At 28.5% G+C, this 20,819-nt stretch overlaps 1 protein-coding gene across 1 annotated transcript; it reads right to left on the bottom strand.

Moving 5' to 3' along the window:
- Window positions 1–1,912: 1,912 nt before the first annotated feature.
- On the bottom strand, window positions 1,913–20,535 carry LOC105256048 (fatty acid synthase-like). The gene is made up of 20 exons (XM_025410802.1): window positions 20,413–20,535; window positions 20,061–20,253; window positions 18,112–18,362; window positions 17,676–17,907; window positions 16,940–17,358; window positions 16,474–16,761; window positions 15,723–15,930; window positions 13,914–14,074; window positions 13,326–13,643; window positions 12,716–13,224; window positions 12,239–12,543; window positions 9,066–9,467; window positions 7,895–8,913; window positions 7,523–7,764; window positions 6,517–7,210; window positions 4,329–5,157; window positions 3,677–4,158; window positions 3,278–3,532; window positions 2,670–2,921; window positions 1,913–2,600 (listed from the first exon to the last, which is right to left on the bottom strand). Exons 2-20 carry the CDS (start codon window positions 20,230–20,232, stop codon window positions 2,502–2,504), a joined length of 7,137 nt encoding a protein of 2,378 aa, XP_025266587.1. The 5' UTR covers window positions 20,233–20,253; window positions 20,413–20,535; the 3' UTR covers window positions 1,913–2,501.
- Window positions 20,536–20,819: the final 284 nt, after the last annotated feature.

The following is a 20,819-nucleotide window of genomic DNA, read 5'->3' as shown; positions in this document are numbered from 1 at the left end:
AGTAATTGCAATGTTAAGATAATTAAGTAAATTCTTAAAAAATAAATTATTAGTTTAAATTGAAGGCTTTCTATGAGAGAAGTAAAGGGAAGAGAATATTTTCAGTTGAAAAATATATATTGAAATCAGAGTAATATTCTATAATAAAATATTTTTTGTTACATAAATTCTCATTCCTGCTGAAGAAAAATATTATTATTTTTCTAATTTATTAGTTTCTTAAAATAGATTCCACAGAATATAAAGTTACTTTCATTAAGAAACAATGTCTACCGCAAAAATAGCTAGACAAATTTTAAATGGCGTTTGTCGAAATGATACAGAGTTTAGTGTACTACAATATCTGTTATCTTGAACATATCTCAGGTATGTTCGTTGTTCTCTAGATCCTGCATATATGAAATAACAGATCAATAATGATAACAAATATTTCTTTTCAAATATTTCTAGTTGTTACTCAATGTACGTAGAAATGAAAACTGCAGTTAATTTTTTCTAGAATTTCACTTATTTACATTTTATTATTAATATTCTTCAAGTTCTTAGTATTTAATTTCTGCAAGATGCTTTTAAATTTTTTTGCTAATATTTTCGTTAATAATCGCAAGTTATTTTTTGTATGTATAATGGGTTTATATTCATTTATTTTCCAAGCAGCAGAATACACACACACACACACACATATATATTTTGCTGCTTGAAAAATAAATGAATATAAAGCCTTTATACATACAAAAAGTAAGTTTACGCGATTATTGAAAAAAATATTAGCAAAAAATTTAAAAGCATCTTGCAGAAATTAAATACCAAGTTATTTCATATACGAGTACATAGGATCTAAAGAATGACGAAAATACCTAAATATATATATTCATATAAAATATACATATTATATATAATAAACATAAATTAGAAAAAATAATAATAAAAATTGATATATATATACCATACATGATATACCACACCATAACAATATACCATATATCAATATAACATAACAATATACCATATATCAATATACCATAATATACCATAATATACCATAACAATATACCATAACAATAAAATATATATTATAACAAAATAAAAATTAAATGTATAGATTACAAAATTCGTTATATAAAACGTATATCTTTCGCAGCTTCCATTCCAACAAAAAAAAAAAAAGAATTAAAAGACAAACCTGAATCAATAAAAAACAATGATATTGTTATATGAATGTCTCAATTCCATATGGTAAGATTCAGCTAATTTTATTATTTAACTTGCAATTTATTATTTAATTTTTCACTACTCAAAATGCGGTTAAATTATACATGTCACTAATGTCATATGTCATTAATATCTCAGAGTGTAGGTAACGCAATCTTCTATCAATAGAAAAACTGTATGTTTTTTCTTTTTGTATTGTGTAGATGTGCGTTGATGATGGTGATGATAAAACTCTTTCTTAAATGAAAATTTCCATACCTCGACTTTGCATCATGATATCTCCGTTTATAGATCACGCAGAACAAAAATAAAGATATTTTTTTAATACAATTCAAACTTGGTCTAAACTCGATTAAGCTTAAGAATTTAGTCCAATTATTATTAAGATTCGATAATTTGATGACTTTCCAACTCGCGTTTAGATATACAGAGTGCCTTCCTAATCCTTCGCATGAATTTGACGCGAGACATATAACAATATAATGATATAAATTGTTAAAATAAGATAAATAAATATAATTAATAATATAAATGAAAAATATAAATAAATATAATATAAAAAAAATATAAAAAACTTAAAAAGTTTTATATTTAAATTTAATAATTAATATTTTATAATATAAATTATAAAATTAAAATATATAACTTTTTAAGTTTTATTTATATTATATTTATTTATATAATTAATTATTTATCTTATTTTATATCATCGTGATTTTATATATCTCGTGCCATGCAAAGGATTAGCGAGGCACTCCGTATATCTATACGCGAATCGGATTGAGAGTCATCAGATTATCAAATTTTAACAACGGCTGAATGGATCGAATTCTTATTAAGCTTAATCGATAGAACGAGTTTGATTTGTATGAAAAAAGTATCCTCATTTATATTCTGATTGATCTATAAATGAAGATATCATGATACAAAGTCCAAATATGGAAATTTTCATTTAAGAAGTATTTTTAACATCATCGCCATCAACACATATCACAAACACACAAAGAAAAAACGTACAGTCTCTCTTGATAGAAGATTGCATTAGTGACGCTCTGCGATATTAATGATCTATAACAATAATTTAATCGCATTTTAGTAGTGACAAATTAAATGATAAAATATCAGTTAAATAATAAAATTAGCTGAATCTTATCATATGAAATTGAGATATTCAAATAGCAATATCATTGTTTTGTTGATTCAGGTTTATCTTTCTATCTTTTATTGTTAGAGTAGAATTATTAAAGAAAACATATAGTATTCTCTCTTCTTATTCATATTTTTATAATTTATAATAATTCGTTAATAAGTGATACTACTTCATCGTTGTTCATCATTGTGACATGAGTACCTTCCACGTAACGTATTTGTATTGCACTTTCGGTAATCTAAAAATATTTTTTATTTATAAAAATAATCTTAAAAATGATAATATATTACGTTCTAAATAAATTTACCTTATGTAGACCATAATCCTCTTTAGTTAAAGTGATAGATGTAAGTGTGGGTTTTAATAAGATTATAGATGATTTAAGACGTGGCAATAATGTTATATTATAATCTTGTATAGCGATTATATGATCATATATCGTCGAACATAACAATTTCTGATTTTCAACAGTTAATTCATTGATATCCTTTGAAAAGCGTGCCGAAAGAAATTCAAATTTCTCTTCCCACGTATTGCACTTATTTAGTTCTAATGCAAGCTGTAAATAATAATATTGCATCAGTACAACAAAATGACAATCTGCATTTTAAACTGAGATAAAATAATATACTTATATTATATTATATTATTTCATATAATCTAAATTACGTTAAAGAAACTTTACAAAACCTTTGTAATTTAGATTAAAATAATATAATAAATTAATATAATAAAAAATTTAGCTTATTTTATAATTTTAAAGCATACATTCTAACAAATTATTTCTTTCATAATTCTTCCTTTCATTCTATTAATTATATATTATTTTATTAATATATATATATATATATATATATATATATATATATATATATATATAATTAACTACATATCTATTTTTAATAATTGTCTAACCATTTCATTGTTAGGGTCAAGATACATGTTTATTAAATTAAGTAAAATGCTATTTTGTAGTTCTTGTTCTGTAGTATGATAAAAAAATTTCTCAGCAAAGAACTTCATTTGATCAGGAGCTCCATCTATAAGTAGTAAACGTCCGAAGAAGTTCTTAGCTTCTAATAATCTCGCTAATTCGATGGCAATTAAAGATCCAAATGAATAACCGATAATTAGAAATTCTTTTTGACTTTGTATTTTCTCCAATACGTGCTAAAATAATAAGCAAACATGTATGAAATTACGCAAAAATGCATGCGCGTATGCGTATACATAATTAAATATGTATCATTGTTTAAAGTTTAAATACAGCAATTAAAATAAAGATTTCAAATAAATTATATTATAATTTCGTACAGGCAGAAGATATGCTGCTGATTTCATTACTGAACGAGTAACATCCGGCATATTAAGTACACCATGTTGCAAACATATCGCCGAAGATTTAATTTTCGATCCTATCAGTTTATATACACTTGCACACCCGTCGATTCCTGGTATAAGGAATATTTCACTCCCAGCAACTTTCCTCTCTGTATCGAGTTTTACATAAATGTCTTGACTCAAGTCTGAATCGTTAAGTTTTCGAGTCAATATTTTTAAACCGTCCAAATCATTTACATTAGCTTCCGTGTCATCTTCTCGGTATATTTTCTCTTGTTCAGATGTATTTGTCAATTTTCTAAGTTTTGCAAAAGTGAGATTTCGAATATCTTGTGCTGTCAATAAAATATCGAATTCTCTCTCCAATGTCTGTTTAATCTCCACTGCCATCATTGAATCCATGCCTAGTTCAGCTAATGATATGTTTGGCGCTGCCATGTTTGGATTTTTCAATCCTATTTTAAAAATTAGAAAAAGAATTAAATATTTACACATGATTAATCAGATCCAATCTTATCTAATCTTGAAACTGCAATATATGAATTATTAAAATTTATATTTTTTGCAATAAAAATTTATTTTGTATAAGCGAATCTTTTACATAATATATACTTAATAAATTTACCCATAATGTTTACAACCGCTTCAAATGGATTCGTTGCTTCGCCAGAACCTTTTTTTTTCTCAGCAACAACCATGCTGCTTACGATTGACCGATCTTGTAGCAAGAACGCTTCTAATGTGTCTAAACAGGAGGATATTTCTTGTTGCAATGTACCACCAATAACAAGTTCTTTGTCGTCTTCTTGCATATCTGCGACAAGTCCAACGTCACCAATCGCGCCCCACTGTATAGCCAAACCATGTAAACCTTCTTTCATTCTTCTTTCACAAATTCTTTCCATTACGGAATTTGCCATTCCGTAATTTGTTTGGCCCGCGTTACCTCTTCCGCATGAAACGGAAGAAAAAACGACAAAATGTCGAAGCTGAGGACAAATTGTTCTCGATAATTCATCCATTCTTTTCGTCGTCCATGCCTTTGATATAAAAGAATCTTCGAATGCTTGTGGGGACTGATTCTTGAATATGTCATCTTTCAACACAACTGCGAGATTAAATATAGCATCCACGGGACCTTGTTCTTCGGCAAATTGCAATATAGATTTACAGTCTTCGTATTTCGAAGTATCAGCAGATGTAACGATTTGAACATTCACACCGTAAGATTGCCATAACGTTATTCTTGATTGCTGATAACCATTTTTTATTCCAGTTCGCGAAATTAATACTAAATTTCTTGCGCCACGTAATATTAACCAATCAATTAATTCTAGACCGAAGCCACCCAGACCACCTATAACGATGTAGCATTTATGTTCCAGGCAATAATACCGAGGATGTGCAAGTATAGGTGCTTCCAGTTCAATTTCTTTTTGAACTTTTATCATTATCTGTAAATAATATTACATTATATTTTGAAGTATCAGGAAGAGGAAAAAAGAAGAAATATAAAAGGCGAGAAGCTATTAGGAAAAATGAAGATTACAGATAAGAACCTATAAAAATGAATAAATTATCAAATAAAATGTATTTGTAAAGAGATTTAAAAGAATTGATAAAAAATCTTTAAAAGTAGGAGTTTTTCCAAATGAACATTGTACAGGAATTAAGATAATTAATTGGGATCAGGCGTGGGGTCGCTCCCGACTGGGAACCGATACGCGGAAAGCGTAAAAAAATCAGAGTTGTTCTCACTATAAAAGTCACAAATATATTTCGGAGTACTTACAATGTTCATGAAATTTGATTATTCACGCGACAATCAATTGATATTACGCGGACCGTTGGAAAATATTTTTTTCGCACATGCTCTCGTGAAATTTCTCGCCGGTGCTACGATAGCCAAGATGGCAGAGAATCCGCACACGCGGCGAGAAAGATTTCGCTTTCCTTATTTGACCACGCGCGGGACCAACAAGACGAAACTCGTCTTCGATTTGCGACTTTAATTACACGCGACAAACGTGAAACTTTCACAGCAAATTTCATTCGCGGTACTTCGAGAAAACAACCACCGAGGAGCGGCGCGATGTTGGAGCAACAAACGGTAGAACAAGAAGAAGGCACGCAAGTCGTAGCAGAAGGCGGAAGCATCCTGCTAACGTGGACCAATTAATTGTTGACGCATTATAAATCGATTGAGGATTGGCAGATCGATAGATCCTGCGCGCCGGAATTAGGCGCAAGCTCGCAGTTAGAGTATGGCGCCAGAACTTTTTAGTGGACGCGAAGGGATGGCGCTTAATTGTATTGGCGGATAATTGTATGTATCGCGATAAAAATGATAGAGTTTTCGAAGGAGTCGCGCGAGCATCTGAGGCTTGCGTGATCGATAGGTGGCTTCCGCGATCTAGATTCCGGTCAGAACATACGGAACAAACATAAAGAGGAAAGAAGCACAATGGACTTTTACATATTACAACATAGTTAAGAAGATACATCAGAAAAAGCTATTTAATTTTTTCATTTTAAAATCTCTTGATAAAAATATTACTTAAAGTGGAAAAGTTTGCGTCACAATTTACATTCAATATTAAAATTTAATTAAGGAAAATAGACAGAAGTATTTTTAGCACAGATATGTTTGTGTTTCAAAATATACACAGGAGTGATTTTTATTTATATTAAAATAATTCTAATATTAAAGATAATACAAAGAAAACAAAAAGTGTGCGCATTTTTTTGAGAATTTAATATTTCAATTGTAATTATACTTCCTCCATTATATGTACATTAAGAAACTATCATACCTTTCCAATATGCTTTCCAGCAGCCATATATCTAAAAGCAGTTTCTATTTCATGCTTTTCAAAAACTTTTCTGTATAACGGTTTGATGGCGCCATTTTTTAAGCCTTCTATTAACTTGTTCCGTAGTATTGTCTTACTCTCTGGTTCTGCAGAAAATAACTTTTCCAATAAGATGCCATGAAAACTAATACCTTTTGAAAATGCAAATATTTCTAGAAGATTATTGGAGACCATATCAAACTTTCCAATCTCGAGAAAACGACCACCCTTTGCTAAGCAACGGACGGACGCTTGTAGTTTCTCTTCAGCTAAAGAATTTAATACGATATTCACTCCGCGACCTTTTGTTCCCTGAATAATCATTTGTTCGAAGCTCGTATCACGAGAGTTTCCAATGTGATCCTCGGGAATAGAAGGAAACGTTTTTCTTATAAAGTCTCGTTTTTCGATACTCCCAACCGTCGTAAACACTTCGCAACCCTCGTAAAGGGCAAGATAAATGGCAGCTTGACCAACACCTCCCGTACCAGAGTGAATCAATATTTTGTCGTCTTTTTTCATTTTACCATTCAAATACAAAGCGTAATAACACGTGCCATATACACAAGGAACCGTCGCAGCGTCTTCCATCGTCCACATGTCAGGTATGATCCAACTAAGATATTTGTCAGTTATGAGAATATTTGTCATTCCTCTGAAAATAATATAATTTAGAAAATCATATAAAAATATATTATGTTAAAATTAAGTCAAAGAAATATTTTTTAAATATTTTTTGTGAATAATATGTAAAGATTAGGTAAAGAATGAAAAGAAGCATGTAAAATATAGCAATTTTTTCATTTTTTACTTCATCGAAAACGTTTCTAATTTAAATATACAAAATTTATTTTATTAAGAATATACGTTTAGAATATTCGTTTATTTTTATTAAGAATATACACATTAAGATTCTATTCACATACATATTAAGATTTTATCAAGTTTTTATCTAATATTCGCTTACCCTGTTGAACATAATCCCATTATTCTTTGCCCAGTTTTATTAAAACCAGCAAATTCCATTCCAATTAAAGAATTATTATTTCGTTCGGTTGTAATAGATTCAATGGCGAGTCTACCGCTAGCTATCATGACATCTCTAAAATTGATAGATGCATAAACTACTCTTACTAGATTTTCTTTATTATTGTTAACGAAAGATATCCTACTTTGCATCCAACAAAGAGTACTCAGATCACCTCGCACCTAAAATAAATAAATATAACAAGTTATTTTAAGCTTCTTAAAATTACAATAAAAAACTATTTCTTAATTTATTAAGGGAATTATCACTATTTTCCTAAATATAAAAATCCGAATCTTCTTAAAATCGTACCATTTGAGAAACATAAGCATTCTGTACGAGTTTTGGTTCTAATAATGATAATGGAAAATGTCTGTAGGATCCCCAAATGCCGGAACGTATAACATTGATGGGTAAATCCAGTTGTAGCTGCCTCATATATAACGATTCTTGCAATGAAAAAGCAGGCGCATCTCCATCTTGAATAAATACACTTCTAATCATTTCACCACCCGGTTCTTTTCGCAAACAATTGACAAGGCCGAGTAGACCGCATTCGAAGTCCCCTTCTGCGACGATTATAATCCTCGTATTTATGTTGTCATTTTCCACGTTCATGAATGATTTAATCTCATTTATCCACGAAAATTCGTAATTATTTACATGCACAATCTGCTGATTCGTCTTAAAATCTTGTATTTTTCTTAATAATATAATTGTCTTATCATTGGTGCGTTTTTCCAAAATTACTTTTAATCCATATTTGTCCAGACATGAGTAATCGTAAATAGCATCTAACTCTTCCAATGTCAGAAGAAATCCTCTTGGCATTATGGCAGACAACAATTGTTCGTATAAATCGTTTCTATTTTTTGTTAAAATTCCGAAACCTATAATCATCAAACAATTTTCATTTTTCGTCAGTTTATCAAATTCCATCGTAGAAATATTGTCGGGCAAAGAAATATCTTTGAATCGTTCGTTACTCGTTACTATTTTGATATTGTAACAAATTTGCGGTAAGTCGTCTAAAATTTTATAAACATGTAAAGAATTTAAATTCTCCGGCATCACTTCGTCGCTACTTTCGATAAATTCAATGATTTTTACGTTTATCATGTTATGGCACTCAAGTGCAACGTGCACCGACATTCTTATTGCATCTTGCAAAGATGTCATATTCAAATCTCGATGAGCAACAAACTTGTACTCTTCAAGAACGGGGTTAGCTACATTTTGTCGACGAGATATAGCTGTAGCTACGAGACCATGTATTTCTATTCCTCCAGATATCAAAACATCTAAGTGCTTATAATTTTGTACAAGGACTTCTGCGGATATAAAGACAATAGTATATATTTTTCGAAAAATAATATTCGATTAAATACGTATATAGTTCATAATACTGTAATACTTAATAATACTTAATAATACGTAATAATATTTGATTAAATATGTCCATTTATAATAATGATAAACTTACGTTTGTTTTCATTTGAAAGTACTTCAATATATTTTATGTGAGATTTTGGATCGATTACCGCTTTACGAATTTTTGTTGGTACAAAAAGGCTTCTCGAATCTTGCCCTAAAATCATCATCTGTAATATATTGTCCATAAACGTTACCCAATTGTCAGTCCAGGCAATATGACCATTCTTTCCTGTGATTGACGCGCTTCTTAATCCACGAAATTCGTTGGTATATTGATAACCACGAAGTTTCAATTCTTTGTAAATATCTTTTATATTCATCTCCTCTTTGTCATTGTCATTTCGATCAATAAATGTGTTACATATTTTCTCGTCTTCAATATTAACTGGAATTCGTACTGTTCCAGTGACGACAACACTCTCTCCTTCGATTATTTCAAATTTGCAACTATCTATAAGAATACAATTATCAATTTTGGTTTGTAAATTAAATACGGAGGGCTTTAGTTGCCTACATTTTCGATTGTCAACTGCTTCATTTGTGCACAACATTTTACCGACAGCTTCTTTTGCCAACATTCCCGATTGCCTACATTCCGATTGCCTACGTGTATTATTGCACACACGAAAAAAATAAAGAAATTAAATTACGATTGCACACATGACATTATTCCGCACATATACATTGCACACATGACATTATTGTTTACATGCACATTGCACACATTATTGTTTACATGCACATGCACATTTAAAATAAGGAAATCATATTAAGGGATTATACTTAATCAGTAAGTCGAAAAAAACGTATTTTTGGGGAATTTAAGAAAAAACTGTTAGGTATTTTTATTCCATCGATTCTTTATCATAATATATATCCATCAAAGAAGTTTTTATAATTTTTTTAATTAAAAATATCGAAAAATGTAGGCACAGGAGCTATTTTCCAGGACTATCTTTTTTCAAAGACGTTTGGCGGTGAGCAAAATTACTCGAAGCTGGATCATCTGAAATAAAAAATTCAGAAAGATTTAGCTTTCGTATGAATTGATCTAGTTCGTGAACGAAAGATTTAAAAAAAAATTTATTTTTGACAATGTGACAGACGTTTGACGCAAAAATATGAATTTTTCGTGTTAAAACTTTTCGTTCTTTTGTTAATAAAAAAAAAAGGTTTCATCAAAATTAAAATCCTTTCGTTCACGAACTAGATCAATTTATACAAAAGCTAAATCCTTTTGAATTTTTTATTTCAGATGATCCGAGCAATCTTGTTTATCACCAAGTGCCTCCGAAAAAAGATGTCTGGGAAATAATTACTGTGTCTACATTTCTCAATATTTTTAATTTAAAAAATTATGAAATCTTCTTTGATAGATATATATTATGATAAAAAATCGATAAAATAAAAATATCTAACAGGTCTTTTTAAATTCTCCAAAAATACGTTTTTTTCGACTTGCTAGGTATAACTCCTTAACACTTTCCACACACAACTTTATTGCACACATTACATTATTGCGCACATGATATTATTGTACGCATGCACATTGCACACATAATATTATTTCATATAAAATATAATTTCAATATTATTTCATGTAAAAAATAAAAATATAATTAGATGCTTTGGGCAAGATTTTCGTATGTGATCCATCTCCGAATTTGATCAATTTTTACAGATATATAATATGTACTACATAAAGTCGAATGCCACAAATGCGAATAAGCAGAAACGTTTTGTTCTTAAGGTATTCAAATTTTATTTTTATATCATGTTATTTATATTATGTTGAATTTTTCGATTGTGTAAGCACAAGATTCTCGATTCTTTGGAGAATATCTATAATTCTTCTCTTCCACATGGGTTTTCAATTTCCATGCAAAGCGAGGTCTACTCCACATTCCCCTTGCTTGCGGCTCGAAACAAGATCTATAATTGTTTTGTTTTACATAGGTTATCGACTATCACACGAAGCGAGATTCTATTTCAGTATAGTCCTAGATCCAAAATATTTTTGAATTCTAATATTTCTTTCTAAATGGAAAGTTTAAATATTATTCATTTAAGAAGATAATTAAAATTAAAATATGAAAAATAAACATTTCTGCACATTCGCTTTTATAGCATTCGACTTTATTTAATACTATATGCTTGTAAAAGTTCATCGAATTATGAAAGTGACATACGGAAATCCTATCATTCAAAAGATTTTAAGATGGGATTCTGTGAGCAATCCAATATCAATCTGCTTTTAATCATGTATGTACGCAATAATATCATGTGTGCAATCTGTATGTGTGCAATAATTTCATGTGTGAAATGACCATGTATGCAATAAAGTCATGTGTAGAAAGTGTTAATATGATTTTCTTATTTTATGTGTGCAATGTGTATGTGCGCAACAATATCATGTGTGCAATTATACTTTCGTTTTTTTATTTTTTTCGTGTGTGCAATAATACATGTAGGCAATCGGGAATGTAGGCAACTGAAGCTCTCCCTATTTAATTTACACACGGAAATTCTATTCCATGTTTTATAACGAGATTCTATGTTATGTTTCATAAGAGAGGATGTTTTTAATGAAGAATAAATTCCAGCCGCCCTTCAAACGTGGAAATGAAATAGTGTAGAAATGAAATACCAATCATTGTATACAATTTGCAAGTTAAATAAACAAATATAAATTTTAATTTTAATGAAAATGTTCATATAACATTAATAATAGTCAAATACACGATAGATCTAATATGTATTTACGTCAGAAACTTAGATAGTTTAAGTAACCAATAGTATTAATAAATTACAGAAAATTAACTTAGCTATGATATCTCTAAATTGCAACCTTCCGAACATAGATTTTAGCAATACATTAATTAAAATAGCAAAAATAAAAATAATAATATGATGTAAAATCAAACAAATCAACAAATTTACAATATATTTTTTATTGTTTGACAGTAGAAACTATGATTTCTTGATTATATTATATTTACTAACTTTCTCAGTAGAATTTAATGCAGTATCAATAAACTGCAATTTTTGCTCAAATCTGCTGTTACTTTAATGATAAACTGTTAATAATTTGTTTATTAGATACAAATCTTTTCGTAATTTATTTTTTCAATTGAATCTTTTCGCTTATTCACATTTTGTTTTAAAAAACTTTTATCTTTTTATATATCTAGATTACAAAATTATTTTAATTGTACAAGTTACCTTTTTGGGTTATAAGAATTAAATTGACTGGATTTTCTTTTGACAGAAGTGTAGAACGTAGGAAATTAACATCTTCAAATACAATTGATACATCGAGAACATTTTGCTTTTTTAACCAGCTGATCATTTGCCATATCAGGAAAAGATATCCTGCAGCCGGTAATAAATTTTTTCTATTAACGACATGCCCAATCATATATGAAAATTCTTCCTCAAGTAAATTAATGGTAACAATTATTTCCCCATTTTCAACTTTTCTTTGTGAGTAATAATGATATACATACCAATCTTCGGAATGATCCCATCTAGAAAACGTGTTATTAATTTAACAATATATAAAACATTAGCCTTATTAGCGTTTAACGTCGTTAAAAATAATGCAAATTAATTTTCCGTTTTTTTAAATTTTGCTATTTTTTTGTAATAAACATAACGTTAAAGAATGTTATATCTTATGTTATATTAATCAAAATTTACCTCATAAGATGAGAAATCATCGGTGTACTACGACTCACTGGAAACTTAACTTCCGGATATAAATTTGCTATTTGCAGCTGTAATCCTGCATTATAAAGTTGTCCAATTCCGTGTAAGAATATTTCAACGTTTGGTTTGTGAGAGAATTTGTATAACGCGACATTTGTCACAGTTGCATTTAACGAATCATTAAGAATGTATTGTAGAATGTCGTGCGGCGCTATCTCAATCGTCACCGCGTCATTTGGAATAAAACGCATAGCTTCTGAAAATACTACTGGGGTTAATAGGCTATTTGTATAATATTTTGCTAGATACGAAATATTTGGAGATGTGCTGAACCATTCATAGGATTTGTTCAACATGTTCAACCACTTTGAGCTCGGAGAGGCTTTCTGTGGCAATATCTGATTCAGGTATTCCAAAAGTTTAACTCTCGCAGGCTCGATGTAACGACTATGAAAAGGTACATGTCCAGAGGAAATTTCTTTTACAGAAATGTTGTCATTCTAAATAGAAATAAATTTCTTTTAATAAATTCATTTTTTATTTAATTCAACCTAATTATGAACATAGATATATTATTTGTACTTTTTAAGTCTTTCCGAACCTGTAGTTTAGCGAGGAATGCTCTTATAGAGCTTGTTGGTCCACTCACAATATAATTATGCGAACTATTGTAACAAGCTATATCGATATCTGATGGACATATATTCTTCATAGTTTTTAAATCTAAATTAATTTCAGCCATCAAGCCACCTATTATTTTTGACTTAAGAAATGCTAAACCGACATAATAAGCCAACATGATGGTTTCTTCAACCGTCAAGCATCCATCGGCATACCCACAAACCAATTCGCCAATGGAATGACCCATTATAACATCAGGAGTGATACCAATATTAATTAAGAGATCAACTATTCCGATCTGTATACATAATATACGTAATTCTTATTATATATCTCAATACTTTCCATTTTTCTTTTAAATAAAATAATTATAAAATAATTATAAAATATTACAAATTTAACTTTCTGCATACAATTATGTAACATATAAAAAGCTCTTTTCAACTTCAATTTTTTTACAAGAATTTTGCGTTTTTTTATAAAATACTGATCTTTAAAGATACGATGCTTTATTAGATAATACAAAAAAAAATTCCACAATATATAGACGATATATTTTTATTCATACCTGTAATCCAATAAGACCTACAAATAAGTTGACTACGTTATCGAAAATATATTTGTCTTTATTTATTAGAATATCTGTGACAAATATATCATAAGGTTTTAAAACAGTATCGCATTTTTGGATTGCTTTAGCGAATACTGGAAATTCCATTAAAGCTCGACCTATATATGTATCAATATTTAAAAGGATATAATTATATTACATTCGTTGTCGATAAATTATTTTAAATAATGTAATATTTAATATTTTTACATAATTAATCTAAACATGCATAAATGAAAAAAACATACATAATCTCTAGAAATCGCTTATCTTTGTTTTGCACACACTTTCTATAGTATCATTATTACATTTTAGTTTAGTTCATATCAAAGGATAAACTTTTTACATCTAAATCTAATTTAAGCAATTATTTAATAAAAATTGGTAAAACTAGGCATTTGCGATCTATACGCCGATGACTTTGACCTTGACATGTTGTCAAGGACACCTTCCCGAGTAATTTCATGTATATAGGCGGACTCGAATAGTTTAGCTCCTATTTTCATTTCAAAGTTTCAAAAGATTTCGCTAAATATCTTCGAAAATATCGATTTTAGACAAAAAAGTTATTAACAAAAAATGAGGCTATTAAAAAGCTTTACAAAAATGTTATAAGCATTTTTTACGTAAGTCCATTATTTTGGCTGTTATATAAAAAAGTTAGATAATTGTATACAATTTAGGCCTCCGCTCCGATGACTTCATATACTTATATTGCCAAAGGCATCATTCTAACTAACTTTTGCTTATAAAATAATTGGGAGTCGCTGCTTATTAAAAAGTTATGAACACACGAAGTTTAAGAAATAAAGGTTGATATTAAAGGATTCACCTCCGTTGATCTTGGTATATGTTATCAAGGTCACTGTCCTGAGTAAAATGTTAGTCATCGCTCGTTGTTTATTAAAAAGCTTATTAACAAATGAAGTTAATAATATAAATGATGTGAAATGAGGTATATATTTGCAAAATTTTACATGGGTTTGCGACTTTCCACGTGAAGCAAGGTCCACTTTGCCTACCGGCAGGGCCGAAGACCCCCCTTATACCCCCCCCCCCCGTATGTATGTATATGTACACATACATTTTTGATAATTTTTAATTGTATTAAATTCTATATAAATTTAATACAATTAAAAAATATCAGAAATGTATGTGTACACACACACACACACACACATACACGCACGCGCGCGCACGCGGCCTCCTTCCCGCAATCACCGTCGGTAGGCAAGGTGGAACTTGCTTCATGTGGAAAGTCGCAAACCCATGTAAAATTTTGCAAATATACATCTCGTTTCACACCATTTATATCATTAATTTCATTTGTTAACAACTTTTTAATTGTTTAAAAATCTAACCTAACCTCCAATTATTTTATAAGCAAGATTTATTTAGAATAATGCCCTTGATATACAACATATATGAAGATCAAAGTCATCAGGGCAGAGGCCCGAATAGAATTACCATCTTTTGAAACTTGGAGATGAAGGTAGTGGCTAAACTATTCGAGTCCGCCTATTATATATGTATATACATGAAATTACTTGGAAAGGTGTCCTTAACAATATATGTCAGGATCAAGGTCATCGGCGTATAGACCGCAATTGTCTAGATTTACCTAAAAATTTACAAATAGAAGTATTATAATTGTTAATTTTATTGTATATAAGAATATATATGTATAATTTAAAAATCGTTTAACGTTAATTGCAAAGAAACATTTTAATAATAATTATTACATTATAATATATTTGATTTACTTGCCCATATTAAAACACTGAGATCCAATTCCAGAAAATATAAAGCAAATCGGTCTTTTCGTATATGAATTACATTTTCTTTTAATTATTGCATTGTTATTTATTTTGGATCCAGCAATTATGTATCCTCTGTAGGGATGATCTTTTATATTGCCGCTATGTATACGATGCAAAAGAGATATATATTCTACATCTATTGACCGATTGTGTATCTATAAAGATATATTAATTATAATATATCTTTAATATAATTGTAAAATATAATTATTTTATAACATCTTAATAGATTATTCTTCTTTAAAGTTAATTATAATTAGAAATTTATTGTTAGATAAGCAAATGTTTTATATATTTGATTTTTAAAAATCTGAATGCTTTTAAAATATTCTATAATTTATTTCGTTGCCATGTTGGATATTATTTAGTCATTTTATCAAAATAGATATATTAACAGATATGTTTCGAGAACAATCGATTTCAATATGTCTTAGATCTGTGCATATAATATTCTACTCTTTGTTCGTTTTTATTGACTATAACCAATTTAAATTTATCTCTATAACTTTTATATCTAGATGTCATTATTAAAATTAGTATTTTAATACGATTAATATACTTTAATTAGATATAATATATTTTTCATAATAATGATTTTTTAAATTCTTTATATAAACAAACTTTTAAATCATTTTTACCTTTTATTTCGTATTAATCTATCCTTTTCGTTAAATTATTTAATAGTAGTATATACTTACGTCATCTAATATGATTTTAACTGCATCTTTGGTACGTCCAGATATAACTACAAGCTTAGGTAAATTATTATTTGTTTCATTGACTTTAATTTTCGGATTTGATTTCAATAATAAATGGCAATTAGCACCACCAAATCCGAAGGAATTAATACCGACGTAGCCACCCTTCCATTCTGTCGGTTCAGTGATTATTTTTACTCTTCCTTCAATGATAGCAGTCATATTCTTTCGTGGATGTTTAAAATGTATAGTAGGAGGGATTATACCAGTTTCCATCGCTATTAAAACCTTTACAAATGAAATATATGTTATAATGCAGATAGATAATAGTATCTCAGTTCTATAATTATAATAAATAATCAATAAATAATAATTATAATGAATAATCAAAAATTACAGATAAAAAAATACATAAGTTTATATACAGCACTAAATAACATAGATGTATTAATTCTATTTTGTAAACCTTTGCAATTTGACAATGACCGCTGGCGGCTTCAGAATGTCCAGTATTTGATTTTACTGAACCTATTAATAGAGGAAAATCTCTTTTGATGCATAAAGCTTCGTCGATTGCTTGAAGCTCCACGGGATCGCCGGCTACAGTGCCAGTTGCATGAGCTTCTAGATAAGATAGCTCAAAAGGCGAAACGTTACATTCTTTGTAAAATTCTTCCAATAATATTTTTTGTCTATCTAATGATGGAAAAGTAATTCCTTCTTCTTTGAAACCATCGCAGTTGGTTTTACCATAAATAAAAGTCGCATAGATTCTTCTTGCATCCTTTGCTTTTTGCAAGTATATTGCTGTAGCCGTATCACTACGCATGTAACCGGTACCTTTTTCATCGTAAGGTCTACAGTAGCCATCGCCAGATAAAACTCCTAAAATAATATTAATAATTTATTTCGATTTAATATAAAACATATCATTTACTTTTTTATTCCCGGTTTCTTAATTAATATATCAAATATTTGGAAACTTCAATAAATATATAAAATAAGCGAATCAAACATATTGGTATATTTTGAAAAGAGAAACTATTAGATAAAGGTTATAATAATAATCATTAAATAAAATTATAAAAAAAAAAAAAAAAAAAAAAAAAAAAAAAAAAAAAAAAAAAAAAAAAAAAAAAAAAAAAAAATTAACAATCTCGAATACAACATCTTTGAACATAAGAATATTATTTTTTACATACCCAGGACATAAAACTGTTGAGTCACAGAAGGATGAATGCACAAATTGACACTAACAACAATAGCCGCGTCACAAAATCCAGATCGAATCAAATTGTAAGCTTCCACCATAGCAAAATTGCTCGAGCTACATGCAGTATCGATGTTATACGATGGTCCAGTAACGTTGAGCCAGTTAGAAATTCTATTTGCCAACATACTTTTACTGCAACCAATTATGGGTAATCCAGCAACCTAATTACGATATAGATTTTATATTAAAAATATTTTTTTTACAATATCCTTGTATATACATATTAATACATGCATACATGCATGTTCATGTATGCATGTTTTTCTTATCGATTTTGAAATCGATCGATTGAAATCTTATCGATTTTCAAATTGAGTTAAATTGTTGATATATATAAGTCTGGAATAGTAAAATTATTAACATACATGAGGCTTTTCGTATATTATATCCAGATATGTATCAGAAATTGACTTTGCTGTGATAATTCCCGTCCTTGTCCCTTGCAGTTCTGCGGGATTAACACCTGCGTCAATAATTGCTGCATAGGTGTTTTCGAGCAATATTCTAGCTTCAGGATCAAGCGTATGAGCTTCTACGGCTGATATATTAAAAAATTCTGCATCAAATTTTTCTATATTATTCATTTTTCCTATTCGAGGAGGCATTTCATACATATCTGTGAAAATTAAAAAAACGATTTACATGAAAATAACAAATATTTAAATCATAATCAATCATTAATTACTACATTCACATAAACATAGGCAAGATATTTTTAAGAATAGACGACATCTTTCGATTATTTTTCATTTTAACATCAAACAGCAAGAAATTTTCGAATATGTTATAATAAAAATGATTTATGCAAGTATAAATTGCACATATAATATTAATTGTCAATTTTAATGTTATATTTATAAGTAAACCGCATATAGATATTGTAAATTCCTGAATATCATTAATATATATTTTATGAGATATAAGTATTATCTTTTTAAATATAAACAACAATAATATTCTCCAGGAAAAAAGGTTTACATATACATATAATTATATAAAATATAATTATATAAAATTATATATACAGGGTGTACCAAGAGTCTGGAAATGGTCGAATATTTCATAAATTACGCATTTTAGAAAGAAATGTTTCAGACAAAAGTTGTATGGCTTAAAGGGGGCCATAAGATGTTGCCATTAATTTGACCTTGAAAAGTCGTTTGAAGGTCACGTAAAGGATATTTTCAATTTTTTAAATAGAACTCTCTATTTTTTATTATTTATTCTTATATATTATCTCAAGAGCTTTCTGAAACACTATAACAAAGTATTACTTGAGTACTTTTCGAGTTATGAGGCTTAAAATATCTTAATTTTACATAAACCATAAAATATCTGTAAAATATTCATTTTTCGATTATCTTACCTTTATACTTTTATGTACAAAATAATGAGAGGAATCAATTGGTGTAAAGAAAATACATAATTGTTTCGAAGAAAAAATATGTAATTAGCAATTACATATTTTTTCTTAAAAACAACTGTGTTTTTTCTTTACATCAATTGATTCCTCTCATTATTTTGTTACATAAAAGTATTGAGGTAAGATAATCGAAAAATAAATATTTTACTACATATTTTATGGTTTATGTAAAATTAAGAAATTATTTCAAGCCTCATAACTCGAAAAGTACATAATGAAGAAATACTTTATTGTAATGTTTTGGAAAGCTCTTGATGTAAGCTACAAAGATATGCAAAATTATATAGTGTCCCATATAAAAAGTTGGACATGACCTTCACGTGACCTTCACGTGACAGATGACTCTTCAAGATCAAACTAATGGCACTATCTTATGTCCCCCTTAAAACCATACAACATTTTTTCGAATTTTCGTAATTTTCCGAAATATTTGCCTGGAGAAGTTAACTTCAGGCAAATGAAACATCCTGTATATTTATGTTTTCTTACTCTTGTCTAATCGCTGTCTGTATATATATATAGAAAAAATAATAAAAAAAATAATCGATGAATAATTATATTATAATTTTTTCATTGTTTCTTTCAAAAAAATGTAATTTGCAGAAAGAGATATAAAAAAAAATACCCACATATATAGTCAACTTTTTCTTTTTATATAGTTATATATAGATCATTTTTCTTCAATTCTTTTAATTTTGTTTATTTTTTATGTAAAAATTATAATTATTTTTTAAATTATTTTTCATTTTTGTATATAGAAATAGAGATTTACAAGATAATAAAAATTAGATCAATATATTTTATATAGACTTTAATTTATCTTATTTATTATATATTATGTGTAGACTTTTTTTCTGAGACAGAAAAAAATTTGAAAAAATATATCATTACAATTGGTCCAGCGTTGATGATCCTCCGAACCGAGATCCATTTTATTGAAAAGATTGTCCTGAAATTCTTTTATATTATCCGAATTAGGAAATTGTCCAGCGATACCAGAGATAACTATTTCTTCCTCCTCATCAACACTGACATATGGATTGAACGGATTATTATTATTCATTTTTTTAAAATTCTAAGAATTCTGAAAAAAGATATTAGAATTTTATTTCAAATTTATATATGTATAATTAGGAAGACAGAATGAAATTTATAACTCGCATATAGAAATAATCTTTGAAACAATTTACTTAACAATTGAAAACAATATATATAGTAAAGAGCAAGAAGAATTTGTATTCACCACATTCAAAGATTAAAAAAAATTTTTTTATGAAACCAGCAGCGCGCAATGACTCTAATAAAAACACAACTTTATAAAACTGACAGTTACAATGGCTATCTCACATCACAGACCAAACGTGTCTTACTATTAAATCAGATGTGAATCACTGTGTGATAATCATTCAATATATAAGCTTTATAATCCTAATAATATGACCGGAAACCGTGTAGATTGTAATCAGCATAATTTTACAATTAAAATGTTCTCCACGTGCGTATTATATCACAAAGTTCAACGGATGCACAAAATAGAAGTATGCATATAGTTTAAAATGCGTTAGCGTTTTAAACGCGATTTAAAAAACATACTATTGCGATTATTGCGTTGTATTAATTTACGGCTTTTAGAAAATATATTCGAATGCG

This window comes from Camponotus floridanus, unplaced genomic scaffold (assembly GCF_003227725.1).
Source record: "Camponotus floridanus strain SB8 unplaced genomic scaffold, Cflo_v7.5 scaffold35, whole genome shotgun sequence".
Taxonomy (NCBI): Eukaryota; Metazoa; Arthropoda; class Insecta; order Hymenoptera; family Formicidae; genus Camponotus; species Camponotus floridanus.
This window is presented reverse-complemented; position numbering and strand designations above follow the sequence as displayed.

Bases quoted from the DNA above. Each gene is read 5' to 3' on its own strand.
- LOC105256048 (XM_025410802.1), bottom strand. From the start codon at position 20,232: ATGAATAATAATAATCCGTTCAATCCATATGTCAGTGTTGATGAGGAG. The intron at 13,644-13,913 runs GTATGAATAAAA...TTATGTATACAG, and splicing joins TAGGTCTTATTGGATTACAG to ATCGGAATAGTTGATCTCTT. The intron at 3,533-3,676 runs GTACGAAATTAT...TTATTATTTTAG, and splicing joins CAGCAGCATATCTTCTGCCT to CACGTATTGGAGAAAATACA.